Genomic DNA, 22,598 nt, shown 5'->3' on the forward strand with positions numbered 1-22,598 from the left:
AAATCTGGGTCTAGTTAATATAAAAACTATAGCACCCTACAGAAATTGCAACATTGCACGTGACTCAATCTGGTGCATCGTGGGACTGAAACACTATATCGTTTAAATACTTGAACACGATCAAAAGAGAAAACATATGTAGCAGCAGGTGATCTGAAGCACTATGTATTCTTCTCCACAATTCTCTGTAACTTGGAAAAAAAAAAAAGTATGTTTTTCCGAGTCCCGATAAAAGCGCACACAGTTGCAAATCACACAGAACAAAAACCAAACTGGAACACAAATGTCTGCGTGTGTTCTTAACAGTTAAAATCCCGCAAAGACAACAGGCCTAATATTTTTTCCTCCCGTGAGGCGTGAATCACCGCCAAACATCGCGACCAACCTTGGACGTAAACATTCACATCGATCAAACGAGAACGCAGACGAATTCGAAAGTGACGAAATAAACTGAAAACAAATATTATCAGCATTTCTACAACATAAGAGAGATGAAAAATACGATAAACAGACTAAAATAATGGTGTATATGCGAATCAAAAGAGCGACACACCAAGACTGCCTCTCTCTCTTTGGTTTCCACGGTCAGCTGGTGGCCCCCATGTGACGTCACACCAAGCACGAACACGAACACATCCGCTAAAATCACAAACATTCACCACTACACATATCGCCATTACCTCAACCACACACAACAAAATACACCTAAAACCCCACAAAATCACACTCTATCACGACTTATCTACAGAAAACATACAGTATACATAAAAATCCTTATAATTTGACAGAAAACCCAATAACACGTCATTTTAACCACCATCTTCGCATCCCAGACAAACAGCTTCTCTCACAGCTTCCTCGAGCTTCCATAAAAATAAATTACGCGATAAAACACCAAATGTGTGAAAGTATGGGAGGAAATGTATGAAAAATGGGGAAATGTATGATGGAAGGGAAAATGTAGGCATCATTTTGGTGGTGTTCGTACGCAGCTCATGTGGTTTCCCTCAGTTTCCTGCGAGTGTTCACGGTCTCAAACACACACACACACACACACACACACACACACACACACATACACACACTAAAAATACGTACATGTGGACACGCACGAATGAATAAAATATACGAATCCGATGATATAATGAAAGGACCATGCGCAGAAAAAATCGAAGACAATTATTATAAGAAGCAGAAGTAAAATAAATAAATAAATAAAGTGGATACGCATGAATATATTAAAACATTCGAGCATCCAAAGGTATTCAAACACATAAACACACACACACACACACACACACACACACACACACACACGAGAAGACGCGACATTTCCAGGCTGACTCATTCTTCAAAAACTACAATTAGGTAAGAACAATTACACACACACACACACACACACACACACACACACACACATACACACACACACACAAAGAAAACGAACACAATAAGACACGCACGAATGCACTTACAGCATACGTCGGCATCCACAGACAAAAAGCAAAAGGTACACAAGAAATCTCTCTCTCTCTCTCTCTCTCACACACACACACACACACACACACACACACACACCAGGAAGAGGGTGCACATACATAAACGCACACAGCAAGATCCCTGAACAACCTCCATAAAGTCTCAAAGTATTATGAATATTCTGGAACACCTTCACTATGAGAGGCCACGTCTATAATGAAATAAATAAATAGATAAATACATAAAAAATAAATAAATCATCCGGAGGTAATAGAGAGACAACCACCGCTAAAAAGTAATGGAGAGAGAGAGAGAGAGAGAGAGAGAGAGAGAGAGAGAGAGTCGACGGCTGACAGGCAAAAAAAAGTAATAACAGTAATAATGATAATGATGGAAATTGTCCCACATCCTTTGACCTTCACAAGATTTATTATTTATTCACTTATTTTAATTACTTATTTATGTTATTTATATTTTTTGTTTTTCTTCATTTAATTCTTGCTGCCTCCAGACGATTATATCTGGAAGTGAACGAGTCATTTCCTTCATTCTCCTCCACTATGAAACGTCCTCTCAGGGTTACCGTAAGTGAAGTTGTCAGGTGATAGGAGGGATAATAATAAAAATAAAAATAATAATAATAATAATAATAATAGTAGTTGTAGTAGTAGTACTGTATAGTAGTAGTAGTAGTTGTAGTAGTAGTAGTAGTAGTTGTAGTAGTAGTAGTAGTAATGGTAGTAGTAACAGCAATAATAATAATGATAATTAATATATTAATAAATCATCATCATCATCATACGGTATAATAATTCATATTACTGCATATATAAATAATTCAAAGGAAAATACCATCTTCCTTCAAATCTCATAAATATAAATCCACAGTCTTAAGATCCTACATAGAATCGTCAGGTGATTAAGAATAACCCTATAATAATGTTGTTAATATCTAGGCATCTATCCATCTATCTATCTACATATCTACCTACCTCTATCTATCTATCTAATGATCCGTATCCATATAAACTTCCCAAATATTAATTCACTATTTTTTTTCTTTTAATCCACATCTGCTCACACATCAGGCTAAGGATCACTACCCTTTCCTCTTCCTCTTATCGTTTTTTCTTCTTACTCTTTTGTCACCTATTATCTTCTCTATTCACGTATTCCCAATTTTTCTTTTCACCATTTTGTTTCCTCTCTCTCTCTCTCTCTCTCTCTCTCTCCTGTCCCCACTGTCTCCCATCCCACTTTTCTTCTAATATACATCTTTTTCCCTTCTTCCTCTTCCATTTCCCCTCCTTCACTTTCACTTCCCTCCTTCCTCATCCCCCCCCCTTCTCTCTCTCTCTCTCTCTCTCTCTCCTTTTCTCTAATCTCAGTCTTAGTTCTCTCTCCTACTCACGCTCTCTTGTTTCTTACTTCTGACCATACCAACTTTTCCAATTTCCTCTCTCTCTCTCTCTCTCTCTCTCTCCCTCCCGCTTTCTCTCTCTCTCTCTCTCTCTCTCTCTCTCTCTCTCGTCACGGTGCTGGGTGAGAACAATGCTAGTGACCACTGTTAAGTGGGGGGGGGGGAGAGCCAGGAGAGGAGGGGAAGGGAGAGAGAACTGAAGGGAGGGGAGGGGAGGGGAGGGGAGGGGAAGGGAAGGGGAAGAGAAGAGAAGGGAGGAGAGGAGAGGAGAGAGGAGGGGATGTAGGGAGGCGACGCGTTGGAGGAAAGGAGAAAAGCTAGAAGAAGGAAAGAAACGTGAGAAGAGGGGAAGAAATGAGGGGTAAAGGGGAGAGGAGAGGAAAGGGGTGAAAAAAAAAAGGGGGAGGAATGGGATAGGAAGTGGAGGAAGGGGTGAGAGGCGGGGAGGATAGATGAGACACTACATAGAAATACTGGAGAGAGAGAGAGAGAGAGAGAGAGAGAGAGAGAGAGAGAGAGAGAGAGAGAGAATTGGATAAATATGGAAATGAAAAATATGGAACTGAAATAAAGCAGACAAAAAAAGGACAGGAAATGGGTAAGGAAATCACAGAAAACGGACCAGGAATGAGAAACTAATAAAAAACTTGAATCATACTGATCTACCAGAAGACCCGCCGACATGTCGTAAAAATACCCCCGCTAATACCAATACACCAGTCCTGTATGAGACAGCCCTAGCATGTATTCAATATGGACGGTGGGTGTTAGCGCCGAAGTGGTGACATGTAGAGGTGTATGGTATGTAGGAGGACTGCTGGGCCTTGATAGCAGGCTGTGAAGCCTATGCCCAGAGTCGGACACATTTAAAAAAAAAAAAAAAAAAAAACGCATAATTCAGTATCTCTTTGTATTCTAGGTTTTACAATACTCCCTTTGAAATCCAAGTTCAATAGTAAGCCACTGAATTCCATGCCGTGTATACCTCAATATTCCTTTGTATTCACCTGTGTCCTGTGTGTCTGTGTACAAGATAAAAACAAAAAGAAAAGATCGAATTACAATGAAAGCTGGTGGATTGGTGGACAGTGGGTCAAGGACGAGATTATTAGACTGAGATGAATTCGGATCAAGACGCGGAAATAAATAGTAAATTTTATTGGCGGTGGTGGAGGTATACGTTCTCTGAAATGTGAAACTGGGCAAACTGAGACCATAGAATTAAATGAGTGTTAGATCGTAAAAATATTCGTCTGGTAAGAAAAATTACAGGAGAACATCAAGAACTTTTATGTAATTGGTGAAGGTATGCACACTCTGAATATTTTTCTAGTACTCTTTGTGTTTCTTGTTCCCCTCCCGAAACAATCCTCTTTCAAAGCCTTTTTTCTTTTTTTCTTTTATTTTTTTCCCTCCCCGCACATAAGCTCCATTTATTTCTTTTTCAGTTTCAATCTTTCAACAATTGTTTTGGGCTAGTTTTTGTTCTCTCTCTCTCTTTACAGTGGATTGGGTTTCCTTCATGGCAATTGCAAGTTCTCTCTCTCTCTCTCTCTCTCTCTCTCTCTCTCTCTCTCCACTGATTGAGTTTCCTTCATAGCATTTTTTTTTTTTTAGCCCTGGTGTATTGGTTTGAACTCATTCGCTTTCACCTCTTACTCTCGAGCAAAGTTGTATTCATTTTGTACTCACCTTGCCATATTTTGCATTCGTGTTGCATTCACTCCACGAACTTAACGATATTCAAATAACAACATTTTGACCCCCCTTCCCCCCCTCACACACACACACACACACACACACACACACACACACACACACACACACACACACATTTTCCACGAAATTCTGAACTCGCTCTACTCCAAATTACACAGATCTCTTCTCCAATGCCACTCATCATCATTACCATCATCATCATTGCCATCACCAACATCATCATTACCATCACCATCATCATCATCATCCTAACCTAACCTCATTTTCCACATACGAAATTTTGAGTGAGGCAGAATTCAATAATAATTAAAAAAAAAAGAAAAAAAAAAGATAAAGATGTACCCACTTTAAGTAATTTTGTACTCACTATGTACTCACCTTGCAGAAATTTGACCTCCACTTGTATTCACTGTGCATCCCTGTGTTTTAATGACCCTACACAACTTTGAATTCCTACTGTACTCACATCACGTTATTCTGTTCTCTGTACCAAAATGAATTCACCTTCATCCTACACTTGAACTCCATTTTTGAACTCACCCCATTCCATACATTTGAACTCCCTTTGAACTCACCCAATTCCCTATATTTGAACTCACCCAATTCCCTATATTTGAACTCTTTGAACTCACCCCATTCCTTATGTCTGAACTCTCTGAACTCATCCCATTCCCTATATCTGAACTCCATTTGAACTCACCCCATTCCCTGTATCTGAACTCCATTTGAACTCACCCCAGTCCCTACATCTGACCTTCCTTTGAGAAGGTCACAACACAACACAACGTTTGAACACAATTTTTGAACTCCATTTCCTATATTTGAACTCCCTTTGAACTCCACAATTTTTGAACTCCATTTTGAACTCACCCTGCGCTCCTCCTCCCTGGTCGCCTTCAGATGTGACTCTATGGCCTCCCAGTCTATCTTGGGGAGGGCAGTCTCCATGGTGTAAACATCGAACTCGCCTGTAGGAGGGAGAGAAAAATAGATTAGTTACCCCTCTCATTTTCTTCACAACTCTAGTTTTCTATTAGGCGAATGAAGGGGGATTTCAACCCGAGAGAGAGAGAGAGAGAGAGAGAGAGAGAGAGAGAGAGAGAGAGAGAGATAACAGTAATAAATTTAAGATAGCTTTATGCATGAAAGGGTTAAACACAAAGATAATATTAACAGAAGCAGATAGGAGTATACAGATAAATATTCAAAGGTTCAAATCTTGGGTGTATGAACAGATGTAGATCGTGAAATACAAAAATTATTAATGCATAAAATTACGGATAAAGCATAAATATACCTAGATTGATACCAAAATTGAAAGGAAAAATGAAAAATAAAAATGAAAAGTAAAATACTGCTTCATTCAACAGAAAACGACCATTTAATCCTATTTACTTGGAATTCATCTGATGCTAGCTGGAGAGAGAGAGAGAGAGAGAGAGAGAGAGAGACGGACAATGGGTGCAATCGTGAGGCAATCCCGCCAAACATTCATCCTGGGTAGGGGCCGTGTCAGCCTGCGCCACCAAAACAACCATCGCCCCTGCCGTCACTCACCCACATAGCCAAGAGTGTAAACAAAAAAAAATCCGAATCACTCAAATATATACAGGGTTTCAAAAAATGCATACACACTTCATAATTTAATATATATGATACTAAAATTCAGGAGTAAACGATATATGATGCAGAGATTTTTATTTTTGGAGTTAACTAAATGATGAAGTGTACAGTCGAACTTAAATGAATTTTTAAAAGATATGTCATACCCATACAATTTATATATACATTTTTTCTGAGAACAATTAAAATTATGGATAATAATTTTGAAACCCATTCCCTAAGAATTCACAGCACAATATTATGGTAGATTATTTCCTTACTGCAATACCGTTCCCTTATCCGCAAAGTGTATTAATGGAAACCACCTTTGAAGATCCGGTGGCTCTGTCGGCAGCGTACTCGTCTGGCGATGCGTGTGTCCAGAGTCTAAGGTTACAAATTTAAGTGGGTGCTGGTATATGTCCTTTCGTATGCTTGCACATTTTCGTACTCAGTCGGTGCTACTGATGGCGTATACAGATTCTAACACAGAATCACAGCTGTTATAACACTTCGACTTCCCCACGTATCGCTCTTCCTACAGACACTAGTTACCCCTTCGTACTTCGCCAGCATTGGGAAGGGTTAATTTTGGTTGTCACTCCCTCCAAGGGGAAGGTACGGTCCAGCAATGGACCTAATACGGACTGATGCATAGATATCCTTACTTCTCTACAGTCACTGATACGCCCCCTGGGGAGGATTCATTAAGAATCTTAGCCAATTTTTAAGAGAAGTCTCCAAAACATTGAATAATCATCATGCATTATTTTGGTCTATAGCCTTTTTAACTCATATTCTCTTAGTTTTGGATGTGCTGTGTTTGGGTAGATGCAGGGTGAAGGAAATTGTAATGTTATTATAGGCAAGCATTCATACACCAGAGCCGCAGTCAGTGGGGTGACATTGGCCACTCTTGAAATATGCTTGGCCATCCCAGATTTCCGGGGAAATACCCTCCGGAACCTTCTAAAAATATCTCCTTGGGCCACCCCATAGTAAGCCTGGCCAAGAGGCAACGCCCTTGTCTTACAGTGCTCAAGCTTCAGAATGTCTCAGTCTCAACCAGCATCCTACTCCCGCCAACACACAGAGAAAACGCACAGGCTCCACTAGAGAAAACGAAAAACACGAGAGGGGGAGTTGTAAAAGAAGATATAAATTTCGTCCTCGTCCCTCTATCGGCTTCTTTCCTCCCACACACTGGTCGTTGTATCTGGTCACACTCAGTTTCACAGTATCAAGGCACTGCTGCTGACTCAAACTTCAATTCCCTCAGAGTTGTCTTCTTCAACTTTGCTGCATTCAATTTTTATTTCAAAAATTAAGCCTTTCATTACCAACAATTTATTTTTTCATATTATTCGTAACAGTCTGAAATCCATTCCTGTGAAGAACGACCTCTGGCACTGAGTAAAAATTTGTAAATATCACCATTTTTTATTTCTATTTTTAGGAGACCTTTTGGGGGTTTTTCTGCTTGAGAAAATTAATACATCTGATAGCACTGTGGGCGATTTAAAAAAAAAAAAAAACAGCATGGGGGATTGAGGTCGCCCTATTCATCTTAGTGAAACTCCAAACGCTTTCCTTTACCCTCAAAAAAAAAAAAAAAAAAAAAAACTGCCAGAACTTGTACCCTCGACTTTTTTTTTTTTTCCCGCTACTTTTGCTGCCAACACGAGAGTATTATTCAGCGGAAACTGACACCCAAAGTGGCTAAAATTTTTCTCCGGGTGTTCTTAATACCTGCTCGGGAAAGGACGTCCCCCGGTGCTCATTACAGGTGACAAACAACCTCGGGACAGTTCTCCTTTACGGCTCCCTGCTGGTTGGAAAATTCTGTCTTCCCTCCCTCCCTCTCTCCCTTCCTCCCAGTCATTTCTCTCTCCCTCCCTTCTCCCCTCCCTCCCTCCCTGGATCTCCCTTTCTTCTCTGTCTCCCTCCCCTCCCTGCCTGCCAGCCTGCCTCCCACTCCGATTCGTGTTTAAATTGATGACTCAGTGTGCTCGTCAATGGCGGAGCACTCGTAGGTCGGGATGCTGGTATGCCCTTTAACTCTCTCTCTCTCTCTCTTTACGTGCACCTCTCATCGCCTTCACATCCCAGCCAGCATTTCCCAAGAAAGAGGAGTCTCATACACTCGACTTAGGGGTTTTTGAGGTACTGAGAAAGGAAACTGGACCTCATTATGGTGTGTGTGTGTGTGTGTGTGTGTGTGTGTGTGTAATATTTTCTTGCCATCTCCAGACAATTTAATTTAGCACTGGATTTTTTTTTTTTTTTTGCTTTAGGGATTTGATATAGCCTTCACTAACCCCTTCACTACGAGACTCCAAAATTAAATAAAATTATCTGGAGTTTAAAATAGATGCGTCCTCGGGGTGAAGGGATTAGCATTTCCTCCTTATTTTCCATCACATTATAATCTCCACATCTATCCTAGCCTTGTCTTCCATCTATCCATCTTTCTATCTACCTACCCATCTATCTATCTATATTTAAGTTTTGGTCTTTGAAAGTAATGAGCGAGGGAACATAATTTTGTCTCCATCATAATCACAGTCAAGAATGATTCATCGTAGACCAACGTTGTTATTATTTTATCATCTTTTCCACCAACAACCCATCTACATCTGCTCATTTACACCTAGCGCGACACCTGTTCACCTACACCTGGGTACACCTGCTCATCTACACCTAGCGCTACACCTGTTCATCTACACTTGGCTACACCTGTTCATTTACACCTGGCTACACCTGCTCATCTACACCTGGCTACACCTGTTCATCTACACTTGGCTACACCTGCTCATCTACACCTGCCTACACCTGTTCATCTACACCTGGCTACACCTCTTCATCTACACATCACCAATATCATTCATTCTACATACTCCATCTAGATACACCCAATCAACACCACTCAATCTTTCCCTTCATCCACACATCTTGCCTCATTCTGCATAATCCACCTATACCCAGCCACCCCGTTTCATTCTGTTCATCTATACATCTCCTCCTTCACTGTCATTCATCATACACATCATTATACAACCTATATGCACCTAGCCACCCATCCTCATCTATACACACCTCCGCCAGCCTGACAATACACTAAGTCTTAACGGGTCGACAGGTGTTCTAAAGACGTGAGTCCCCCCTTTCAAGCAGGGGAGGGGGAGGTGAGAGGACTGGGGAGAGGGGAGAGTGAGGGGGAGTACATGATGCTTCCCCTCCCCCACAGCGTCTTTAAGGGGAATCTCTTTCCCTCCCTCTCTCTCTCTCTCTCTCTCTCTCTCTCTCTCACACACACACACACACACACACACACACACACACACACACACACACACACCACCACCACCACCATCATCCCATATCTTCTCTCCACCCCAAACAATCTCCCCACTCACACCTCCCCCCTCCCCCTCTACCCACAAACCTAGGAGACGTCTGAAATCTGCGGAGAAGGCGGAGTGGAGACAGCATGGCCCTGAAGGAGAGGGAGATCAATAACCCGTGAAGTGGAGCAGAAACGAGTGGGGTAAACATCCACTTAAGGTGTCATGTCTCGTGGCCTGTCATATTGGAGCTGTCATGTCAAGAGTAGACTGTCAAGGGTAGAGTGTCATGTCAAGAATAGACAGTCATCCCAAGAGAAGATTTTCATGTCGAGTAGATTGTCATGTCATCTGAGCTAGGCAGAGTTGTTCGTCCTTTTTCAGCTTACTACCCACAGCTCACTGGCAGAACTCAACATCCTTTCCACACCACTTCTTCGTGACTAGCACCCTATTCTAGTGTTAACAGCTACATCTCACCACTGAAGATAGATGACAACTTTACGCCAAGTTAAAGTGAACGAAGTGATGTTTTCGTCACGGCAGTTGTCATTTTTTTAGTCACTGTCACATTACAAGCCTTCATAATGAGCTGTCAGGTGTGTATCCTTGTCATATTACTGTCATGTTAAAGTGTCTGTCATGTCACCGTCGCCCTGTCACTGTAGCTGTCATTTCACCGCTGTCATGTCAAAGTAGTTGTCAGTTCATCATTATCCTGTTAGTATACTTGTCATGTCATCACCGTCTTGTCATTTCACCGTTGTCATGTTAGAGTAATTGTCATGTCACCTTTGAATAGCCGTCCTGTTGTTCCGTTACCGTTAATGGCAGATTTGGGTCAACAGGTGCTTTGTTCCCGTTAATCTAGGTTAGGGATTTACCGCCGGAGTAACAGGTTGTGTGTGTGTGTGTGTGTGTGTGTGTGTGTGTGTGTGTGTGTGTGTGTCTAACTTTTCACAGCCTTGACCCACAAACCCAATTTTTCGTACCTAGGTCGCTATTGATCATATCTACGTCAAGTTCAAAATAAAACACAAAAATCAAGGTCACTGGAATGAAAAAAACAAAAACAAACAAGCGGACGGTCATACCCCATCGCGAGGTCTCTCTCTCTCTCTCTCTCTCTCTCTCACCGACAAACAGGATCAAAGAGAATCGAACCTGTGATCATTAAGTCCCCAATCAACTGTTCTGTCCACCCCACCACCACCTCCCCCCCCCCCCCCCCAAAAAAAAAAAACTCGTGAATTAACACAATATATAGCCTACATCCCATTCATTTGCTCTCTAACGAAGCATGAGTGAAAAATGAAAAACACACTGGTGAATTTTTGGAACACTTCAACAGTGTACGTCAGGTTAATGAAAAAGTGAAATATAGAAGTTATTCATTTTACATTTCTATATCTATGAATTTCTGGTGAATTTTGAAAGCCTGAATGGTGAATGATTGGTGAATGACCTATTTTCGTTGGCCAGTGATTATAATTCTACTTTATTTATTTATTGATTGATTGATTGATATTTCACGACCCTATCCAACCCTTTTATTAAATCTGGAAATATTAAAATGATGACGATGATGATGATGATGATGGATGAATGATGGATGAGGACGATGATGATGGTGATAATGATAAAGATTAAAAATGAAATGAGCATCGACTGCATTTGAATGTTGTCATGCCATTATTATTATTATTATTATTATTATTATTATTATTATTACCCTTCATTCCACTATTTAACGGGGCAGACCGATTCCAACAACAGGAAAAAGTACAGCACAACAGTAAGAGAACCATGAGAGAGAGAGAGAGAGAGAGAGAGAGAGAGAGAGAGAGAGAGAGAGAGAGATGCATACAGACTGATACCGATGAAGATATATATAATGATACACTGATACACTCATATAAATAACTGCTAAACAAACAATGGCGAAAGGAAGAATATTTTTAAGGTCATTGTACTTAACACGTTAAAGAAAAAAACAAAACAAAAACAGAAATTCCATACCCAGGGGTGGCCAAACGCAGGTGGGGGCCAGTGAGAGGGGGGGCGCAGAGTGAGGAGGCGTGGAGGGGGAGCAGCCCATCACCCCTTCTCTCTCCAGCACCCCCACCTTCCCTCCACACCCCCTCCGCCTCCTCCTCGCTCCCTCCATTTCCCCTCACAGCAAGGGAGGCGGCTAATTGGCTCAAATTCGGGAGCCTGGCAACGCGGGAGCCAATGGGAGGACAGGAAGAGCAGCGCCATTTTTCAATTCAAATTCAAATCTTTTCAACACATTTACATGCACTTTGGCACACATAATTAGTCCTGTACAAGTGTTAAATGTTCCTTAATCTAACTGGCACCTAATCTACAAGCATAACACTGAAAGGGAACATCAGTAAAGCAATGAGAAGGAATTTAACACGAAGGTCGGGTAACGATATTTTTCACTTCAAATTCGAATCTTTTCAACGTATTTACAAGTACTTTAACAACATGTACGGGTTCAAAAGTTCCTTATTTTTAATGGGATCTAATCTTGAAGCATAAAACCGAAACGAATTATTAGCAACAGAAAAAGATCCCATTAATACGTAAAGTCAATCAGAAAAATGTCACTGCATTTCAAAACGCACACTCAATTTTTTTTTCCCCACATTACACTCAGTTTTGCAAATATAACTGGCAATTCAAAGGTTCAGAAATGACCTTAATCTAACTGGCAGGTAATCTAGAGGCTTAGCATCGCAACGGGTCATTACAAAAGCAATGAGATGGAATAATTTCGCGGGGTCCAAAGGGAATTCAGGAAAGCGCTGTTAATTTTACCCCACGAAAACAAATCATTTTCGAGACAATTACTCTCAACCCAACGCACTATGCAGGTTCGATTGCCACTCCCACCTACTCACCACCTCAACTATCTATCTATCTATCTATCACGGCCAAGGATGGTTAGAAATGGTATGGGAGAGGCAATTAAAACAGCTACAAGAAGTCGGCAACATTACTTTTCAAAATTCGAATCTTTTCCACACATTCTCCGCACGATTTGGCACACAAGCGGAATCAATTAAGACTCGAATCTAATCACCAGCCAATCCCGAGGCCCATCCCAGCAGAGGGTGATTAGAGAAGCAATGAGAGAGGCAATTAAGAGGGAGATGTTTATTTTTGCGTACATAATGGCGGACGGGTTACTTCCGGGTTGGGATGGGGACGCACTCTGCCACCCAGGGAACTAAACACGCTCTCTCTCTCTCTCTCTCTCTCTCTCTCTTAATTTCATCTGTTTTTCCTCTTTTTATTTTCCTCTCATGTCCGTCTCTCTTCTTACTTCCCCCTCCTCTCTCTCTCTCTCCCCCTCTCTCTCTCAATCCCTGCACAAAAGATGATCCACTCAAAACTCGTCGTCCTCTTCCTCCTCTCTTATTCCCTTGGCAAGAGCGCTCTCTCTCTCTCTCTCTCTCTCTCCCCGTCATATCTTTCCCGTCCTCTCTTACTTCCTTGTCGATTCGCCGTTCCTCACACAATGCTCTCTCTCTCTCTCTCTCTCGGCATTATTATTATCACCTCTTACTTCCATTACATTTTACTGTCCCCTTTTCTCATATTTTGCCTCCCTCACTTTAACGATGCTCTCTCTCTCTCTCTCTCTCTCTCTCTCTCGACGATTCACACACACATTCTCCTTGACTCTCTTTTCTCCTCTTCCATTTTTTTTTCTTTAGTTCCCGACGAAATGGCTACTTTCTCCATTTTCTCCCGGCTCTCTTTAATCTCTCTCTCTCTTCTCACATTTCCCAGAGAGAAAGAGTAATAAAACGCATTATTTTTATATTAACTGTACATCTTTCACAAATTAACTAAATCCTCTTTTCGCTGGTGAACAAATCATTTTAACACTTTGCCTCTGTATCACTTTTTTAGCATTTAGGTTTGGCTAATTAAAGAAAAAAAGGGCACCAAAATATAAATAAATAAATTAAATAAATAAATAAATAATAAAGACTACTTCATAATTCACACTCAACGCTTGTCCCTGAGTAATATATATATATATATATATATATATATATATATATATATATATTTTTCTGGTTTACGACGAACGACTTTATTCAGTTCAGAGGCACACACTATAGCCCCTCCCCCTCCCCCCCAAAAAAAAATCAAATCAAGCTCCCGCGCACACACAAACACGCAGTTACATAAGGGCGCGATTTCTGGGCGTATGTGCGTGATTTTGGGCGCGATTTTGGATGTACGGGCGTGAATCTGGGCGTTCCGACTTTGATTTTGGGCGTGCGGGCGTGGTTCCGGGGCGTGCGGGCGTGAATTTGGGGCGTGCGGGCGTGATACTAGATGGACAAGGTTAGGTTAGAGAAATTGTGATAATATGGGTCAGTTTGTGGATGAATTTGGATGGACGGGCATAAAAAAAAATAAGCGTAATAACAAGGTAAAAAAAAAATAATAATAAGGGGATATATAAATGAATAAATAAATATATGGGCGGTGGAAGATGGTTTGCATGAGCGGACGGGCGTGATAAGTGAGTGAGAGATTATACGTGGTGCAAAGTGAGCGAGGAGGGTGAAGCGAGAGAGCGAACGTGCGTGCGTGCGAGCGTGCGTGCGGCGGGTGGAAGACTGGTGAGGTGAGGGATGCTGAGGGCCCGTTACCATGGTGACTGGCATACCCGGGAGAGAGAGAGAGAGAGAGAGAGAGAGAGAGAGAGAGAGAGAGAGAGAGAGAGAGAGAGAGAGGGGTATGATAGGAGGGAAGGAGGAAGTGCAGGAATGTTGGGTAGGAGGGAAGGAGGGAGAATGAGAGAGGTCAAGAGAAGGGTATGGAAGGAGGGATGGAGGAAAGAAGGGTAGGAAAGATGGAGGGTAGGAATTAGAGAGAGGGAGGCGTAGAGGGAGAAGAGACAGAGGGAAACATAGAGGGAGGGGAAAAAAAGAGGGGGCAGGGTAGGAAGGAGAGGGGGAGGGAAGGATGGAGAGAGAGGAGCAGGGTAGGAAAGAGGGAGTGAGGGAGAAAGGGGTAGAGAGGGCCCGGTTACCATGGTGATACCCGGAAGAGAGAGAGAGAGAGAGAGAGAGAGGAGAGGGATGGTGAGGTAGGTCAGGATGAGGGTAGGGGAGAGGGAAGGAGGACAGAAAGGGAGGGAGGAAGTGAAGGAAGGAAGGAAGGAAAGAAAGAAGGTAGAAGGGAGGAAGGAGAGGGAAGGAAGAGAATACTGAGGAAGGAAGGACGGAAGGACGGGAGGAAGAGAGGGAGAGATGCAAGGTAAAAATCAGAAAACAAGTTCCATCTAAAAAATCTTACCCCCCCCAGTTCCAAAAATTTCCTTACTTCAATAAAACAAAAAAGAAATGGCAAAAAATCACCAATAAAACATGCGCTCTAAATCCCAGGGTAATAACTTAATAAAGTGGTAATGAAAGCAAAAATAAATCAATAAAATAGGGTAGGTTATCCGGATGCATGGGTTATCTAGTGTGATTTGTTTGTCTGGCCTTACTAACAGAGACGTCCTTGTAACACTTAGGATTAATAAACAAATCATTAAAGGTAACAGTCAATAAAGGAGGTGTGTGATGGCTTTACCTGCAAACACACACACACACACACACACACACACACACACACACACACACAGCAATGGCGGAAGTAGTACAGTCTCTGGTTTACTATGGAGGCCATTGTGACGAGGTAAGAGATGGGAGGTAAGAAGGACGAGGGTAGACGAGGAAGGACGAGGGGAGACGAGAACATAAGGGCAAGCAAGGAGGGTAAGAAGGGTGAGGGGAGAGGGAAAGGGGAGAGAACATGTGGGAGAGTAAGAGAGGTAGGGAAGGTGAGGGGAGAATGGAGAGAGAACACGTGAGAGAGCAAGGGAGGTAAGAGGGGTGAGAGGAGAGAGAAAGAGGGGCAGAGGGAGGAGAGACGGGTGAGAAGAGGTGGAAGGAAAGAAACAAGGGGAGGAAAGAGGGGTGAGGGGAGAGGGAAGAAGAGGGGAGACAGTACACAAGAGAGAGCAATTAGGGAGGTAGGTCAGGTGAGATGGGTAATAGGCAGGTGGGGAAAGGTGAGAAGAACACCTGGCTTCAGACGCAGGTTACGTAACACATATGCACAGATACTGAAACATCCTTGCTCTACTTCTGGTATTTTCACTGGATAAGGAATCTCCCTAACACCTCTTCCTTAGCGATTTATTTTTGGATGTGGCTTGTTAATATATTTTTGTGCGTTACTGAGGCAGCGTATGGTGATGCTGGAAGGATTTATGTCTCCAAAGAACTTGAGAGCCTGCTACAGAAACGATAAAAATGGCATGACTATAAAGACTGAAGCACCAGGAAGAAAGACAGACAGACGAGGATAGATATACAGATAACAAGAAACACAGGTAAACAGATAGACAGACAGACAGATAGATAGATACAAACAGTCTGGTAGATACAAACCACGTAGCAATCGTTCAAAACACTACTCCCGCCAAATCTGTGCTGGGGACGGGGCTTGGTAGGGAAATGGGGCAACAGCGGGAGCAATATTGTAGCCCCGGGACCTGTCATACTACCCCCCCCCCTCCCATGCACATACCCGGGGGCAGGGGGTGGAATGAAAAAGAAAAGAGAGAGAGAGAGAGAGAGAGAGAGAGAGAGAGAGAGTAAAAAGGGGGGAGGGGTACAGAGGGAGAATAATATAAAAGGGAGATGGGGAATGCAGGAACTAAGGATGCAGCAGGGAGGGGGCAATTAAGGGAGATTTAAAAAAGACAAGGGAGGGGACAGGTGGGGGGAAAGGGGGGCAAAAAGGGATGAAAAGTGGGGGAAGAGAGAAAGATAAAAGGTGGCAGCTGAGAAAGATCTGTCTATCTATCTATCTATCGACCTATATATATAAAGATGAGTTGAGGGAAGCAATAAAAAAAAAAAAAAAGGTAAAGGAAGAGATACACGGGGTTAGGGAGGAAAAAAAAAGGGAGATAGGCAAGGGAGATTAAAAAAAAAAAAGGGGGAGGGACGGGTCAGCTAGATTAAAAAAGGAGGCAAGTGAAAAAAAAAAAAAAACGATGATAAAAAAAAGGAAAAAAACAGAAACAGGAAGAAGAGATAACAGGACGATAGAAAAAAAAGAAAAAAAAAGGTAAAGATAAAGAAAAGTGGGGGAAGGGAGCTGAAAAAAGAAAGAAAAACAAAAAGAGGGAGGGGGTTTGGATGGGCAAGATAGTAGGGGATGAGAAGATAAGAGTGGGGTCAGAAGATAAAGAAGGGGTTCAGCATAAAAGGGAGGGGGGGGTCTGAAGAGTGAAGGGGAGGGGGGTCAGAAAAATAAGGGGGCGGGGGGGGGGGCGGTCTGAAGAATGAGGGGGAGGCGAGGGGGGGGGTAGTCAGGTATAGGGAACGAGGGAGGGGGAGAGGATGTTCAAGGATGAGGATCAAAACAAGAGCTGAACCTGATATCGAACCCAAACCAAAACAGATTCAAGGGTTCACATTTCCATGGAGGGGGGTCAGGGGGGAGGCAAGTTAGGCATATTATTTGAGAGGGGAAACTGAGAGGTAATTTAATAAGAAGGTACGGGATGGGAGGGGAGGGGATGGGATGGGATGCGATGGGGTGGGAGGGAGAAGGAGGAAAGGAAAGCAGAGAGGGATAAACAAGAAAGTAGAGAAAAGAAGCGAGGGATCAGACGAGAGAGGTGTGGAGGAGAGAAGGGGGAGGGAAAGACTGGGGGAAAGACGGGAGGGGGAAAAATTGGAGGGGGAGAAAGGGGGAGGGGGAAGTTGGGAGAAGAGGAGGAAGGGGAAGAATACGACAGAGGGCCCAATTTTGAGCCAAGGAGGGGGAAGAGGGGAGATAGGGGGAGAGGAAGGGGTAGGAAGGAAGGGAGTATAAGAAGGGGGAGGGAGGAGAGTAGGAGGGAAGGGAGTAGGTAGGGAGGGGGAGGGAGCAGGACATAGAGGTAGGAGTATTCCTACCTCTATGGAGCAGGAAGAGAGGGTGGGAGGGAGGGAGGAGGTAGGGAGGCAATTCATCATGGAGGTGGAGGATGGAGGAAAACAAATCATCAGAATGGAGGGGTAATCTCTCTCTCTCTCTCAACTCTAATTAACTGAACTGCTGAAAGGGAAAGGTTATTGCAATGAGTGTGGTTTGTTTGTGTGTTTGTTTGTTTGTTTCTCTGCTTTTGTTTATAGCGGTACATTATATTTGACCTATTTTTTTATTTAACCCTCTCAGCCCGAAGACGTTTAATTAGCTTTCTCTTTCTCTCTCTCTCTCTCTCTCTCTCTCTCTCTCCAGACGATTTTTCTGAGCATAAGATTTACCCACGTGAACAGAAAAAAAAAGGAAGAAAAGTCATCGTTGTGAAAAGGTTATCAATTATGCCCTTTTGTGGTATGTTATTCACGTTTCTCATATTCATTTCACATCCACTTTACATTCACTCACAGCCAACATTTTTCCCGCCTTTTTTCAGTACACAGTCCTATTCACTTGGTACACACATTCTATTCACATTCACTCACTTTCATCAGTTTTCATGTTTTTTCAGTATTCAATCCACGAGATATTCATAAACACTTCACATTCACTTCATATTCACGCCACATTCCCATCACATTCACTAGACATTCACTTCATATTCACATCACGTTCATTATTCACTTCATAATCAATTTTCTCCCCCTCTCTCCCCTCTACAGTCCTTCCATACACACGCCGTCAGCATAAATCAATCAAAACTCCCTGACTAAGCAATTGGTTCGTATTATCCCCAATGTTTTATCTGCATTATATTGTACAGCAGGGTTATTGTAAGTGCATAAATATGGGGGGGGGGAAATATGATCCTGTAACTGAATATACAAAATACATGCATACCGTGAGTGTCGGAAGGATTATAGAAAATTAGTTACACACACACACACACACACACACACACAATCGTTACATTGGTTCTTTGCGAATCTGACAAACAGTTCATTGCTACCACCACCTTTGCCGTCCTTTTCTGAAACTGTCAAACCCCTTGCACAAAAATCAGGTTTACATGGTGCAATCTGCCTTCTTTTCCTGTATTATTAAGTCCTCCTTCACACCCACACCAGGGAACCAGGGTCAAGCACACACGGGGTGATAAAGGTCACTGTGGTGGTGACTCAAATAACACACACGCCCACACACCACCTCGAGGGGAAGCTTACCACACCACACACACAGATGACACCCTCCGGACAATTCTGGCATTTGCCACTCGCTATTCTAGGCACATTACGTCACTGATATTCTCTATAATGTCAGTGTAGGCTGCACTAGTAGGTAAGGAAAAGACTGGTATTTACTCGTGAGGATTAAAGTTCAGCGATTTATCATGAGGAAGAACGGGAAAAATCATCATAATCATGATCATTACATAACACATGCAAAAGATTACACACACACACACACACACACACACACACACACACACACACACACACACACACACACACACACATATATATATATATTCTCAAGCTACTAGCTTACCTTTGGCCCTCATCATCATCATCCAAGGGTAACATACCAGTAATAATAATAATAATATTAATATTAATATCAAACTAAGGGCTAACTACCTCAAACTCACCTTCACTATACTCATCATCGTACTCGAAATCATTCATGTTGGAGAAGTCAAAGTCAGACTTGACGAGACGCCTGAAGGGCAACACCGCCCTGCTGATGATGTTCATGGTGGTGACCCTGGAGAGAGGTCAGGTCAATCACAGGTCACGGCGGCGGCGCACTGTTTTGAATCCATAGTCAGGGCTGGGCAGACTTCACTCAGGATGGGATGGGCAGTTTTATTATTATTATTATTAATGTTTTTCACTTCTAAGTACTCAGATTTTTCATTTCGGGCTTATGTTTTATGCACTATCTGGCTGGGTTATTCACTGTGGTTGGCCAGAATGCTCACTAAAGTATTATTGTAGTTAGTATTTTTTTTTATTTACTTCAACATCATCAGTTTCTTCATCGCGGGCTCATTTTTATTCACTGCTGTCCAGGTTATTTACTCTGAATGGCCAGTATACCCACTAATGTATAACTGACCACTTTATTCACAAAATCAAAACTACCCGATTCTTTCACTGGGGAGATGATTCACTTTCTCCGGCCACTTAATTCACCCCAATTATTCACTCAGGATGCTCACTTCTTTCACCTGGACATGAACGGCATCATTAACGACGTCTGGTTAAGTTATTCACAATTTTTACAACAACTTTCAACAACAGCCTGTAAAGAGGGTAAAATCCCAAGGTAATACTGGGTAGGGTCAGGTTGCGTACACATATATAGACAAAAACGACGATATCTGACCTACGATAAAGTTCAGGTCATTACGAGGTCAAATTCCACCGTGATACGAGATGCTCATGTTGTTATATCAGGTCAACACGGTAAGAGAGATGACCTGGTTTCATGGAGAGGTCAATCTCGTTCCCTACACTTGATACCATGTGAGATAAGACGATAAATGATAAAGACTTGATTTATCATCGAGTTCTGAGCAGTATCGCAAGTCGCACAGGTAAGATAGAGGAATAATTAGTGTAAAGTAATTAACCTATTCTCAAGCTCAGGTAATGATCTACACCTACATGATATCTGTTTGTTAGAAAAAAAAATGTAAGTTTATTTTTTATCTCTTTGCTCTCTCTCTCTCTCTCTCTCTCTCTCTCTCTCTCTCAAACCAACGCAGACTGCATAAAATTACAAGAGAATAGCAACGTCACACACACACACACACACACACACACACACACACACACACACACACACACACACACACACACTAATAGTATGGAAGAGGTGCTGGGGAGTCTCCTTGACCTCACAAGAATACGAGGTCATTCAAGGTCACACAGACGAAGCAAAACCAACATGGCGCGAGGTCAGAGGTCATGACACTGGTATAAATGTCACTCGGCAATCACTCTCGTCACTCTCACAAGCGCACTTTTTATCCCAGGTCATTCTACACAGGTCAGGTCATTTAGAGTTAAAGATGGAGTAAGACAGACATGGGGAAGAGTTGGCGTGTGTGTGTGTGTGTGTGTGTGTGTAATTCACCGGGTCGGTCAGGATCACTTGATGGTCGTGATCGTCAGCTTTTACCCTCCCGGAAGGGAGCTGAGAGCTCATATAGTCCGATCTAAGGGCAAGACTGTGACCTTCACACAAACACACACCCGTCCCCTTGCTCAAGGGGGACAGTAACCACCCACTTCGTTAGTGAAACTTTTCGCAACCTGAGCGAGGCGCGAACTCCCGTCCACCAGTTGGCAAGCGAGAACGTTACCACTGCACTAGCGAGCGGTGTGTGTGTGTGTGTGTGTGTGTGTGTGTGTGTGTGTGTGTGTGTGTGTATTTTTTCCCTTATGTCCACGTAGCCAAGTCAGGTCATCTAAAGGTCACAGACGGGGCAAATCCAACATGGCGGGGAAGGGGGGATTAACGTGAATGGCTGTAGTGGTGCTGGAATAAAGGTCAAACTGCAATGCCCTCTCTCTCTCTCTCTCTCTCTCTCATACACGAAGGCCGTCCCGCGACCTGGATTTATGGCGCGTTGGTTTTGGCTGTTTTACTCATTTTGACGGATTTATTGTTCCTGTTTCGCGATGCTGTCCTGGTTGGGGGGATTTTTGCTGATTTTTCCTCTATTTTCCTCTGATTTCCTTATTTTCCGGATTTACTGGTCTTATTTTTCTTATTTTTTTGGATTTACTCTCCCTTTTTTTTCCTTATTTTTCTGCATTTACTATTCCTGATTTGCAATTTTTTCCTGGTTTGGGGGGAATTTTGCTGACTTCTTCTCTCTTTTCCTTGATTTATTTTCCGGATTTACTGTTCTCATTACCCTTATTTCCTGGATTTTTTTTTTTCCTGTTTCGCCATGTTGTGTTGGTTTGGGGGGATTTTTGTTTTTTCTCTGTTTTCCTGCGTGTGTGTGTGTGTGTGTGTGTGTGTGTGTGTGTATTTCTGGTTCTTGGTTCCAATTTCATCTTCCAATTTCTTGTAATGTCTTGTTTTACTGAAGACTTTCCCGTTTCTCCCACTACAACTTCGCACGCCTTGATTTCTTTCTTTTACTCTCTCTCTCTCTCTCTCTCTCTCTTTAATTTCCAGATGTGCTGTATATTCTGCAATTTTCTCTACTGTGATGCTATCCTGCTGGCCGTCTCCCCGTCACTCAAATATGCTCTCTCTCTCTCTCTCTCTCTCTCTCTCTCTCAATCGCCTGTCACGTTGAGGTATCGGCCATTTTCTAGATCCTCTTCCTCAGCGATTTATTTTTTTGCATATTCACTTTTTATCCCTTTATACTTTACTGAGGGAAAATATACAGATACTAACAATAAATAAAGGTCATAAAAAGTATATATCAAGGTGTAAAATACAAAATAAATCGCTAAGGAAGAGGTGTTAATGGAGCCTCCAGTGTTGACGATATTCCTTCGCTGGATAAAATCGTCTGGCGGTAGCAAGAACAGAAAAGGGCGTCGTCTTTACGGTGAAGTGGTGACGTGAGATGATTTCCCCCCCTCCCTAAAAAAATAAATAAATAAAAAAACAAAACAAAACACTTTCCAATTTCTATAGTTGTATCTCATGTAATTCACCTCCACTTCTTACATGTCACCATCCCTCGAAAATTTGCGTATCATCCAGCACTTAGCGAAACACAAATCCTTCCAAATCCTAAAACTGCAACTCTATCAAGAAATCTTTGCGTCTTGGAAAACGTCACTGTCCTTTGAATCTATGAATACCACTTTGACTTCGAAATAAATAAATAAATAAATACACAAACATATGCCCTAGTCCTCACTGGTAACAATCACACCTTACAATTCTTCAGTCTTTCGTGTCTTTGAAGATCGCTCAATACGTAACGAAAAAAATTAAGAAAAAACACACACACATCGTTCACTAAACATCTCAACACCAATAATAAACAC

The 22,598-nt window shown here is 42.3% G+C and overlaps 1 protein-coding gene across 1 annotated transcript in view; it reads right to left on the reverse strand.

The window, feature by feature from the left end:
* Schip1 (Schwannomin interacting protein 1) overlaps nucleotides 1-22,598 on the reverse strand; it is a 96,266-nt gene that overhangs the window by 30,571 nt on the left and 43,097 nt on the right. Inside the window, exon 3 of the mRNA XM_080283035.1 lies at nucleotides 5,489-5,586. Coding sequence (XP_080139161.1) covers nucleotides 5,489-5,586 — 98 coding nt within the window. The remainder of the gene's footprint in view (nucleotides 1-5,488; nucleotides 5,587-22,598) is intronic.

Source organism: Coenobita brevimanus, chromosome 96, assembly GCF_032717465.1.
Source record: "Coenobita brevimanus isolate Jiangsu-jjx chromosome 96, ASM3271746v2, whole genome shotgun sequence".
NCBI lineage: Eukaryota > Metazoa > Arthropoda > Malacostraca > Decapoda > Coenobitidae > Coenobita > Coenobita brevimanus.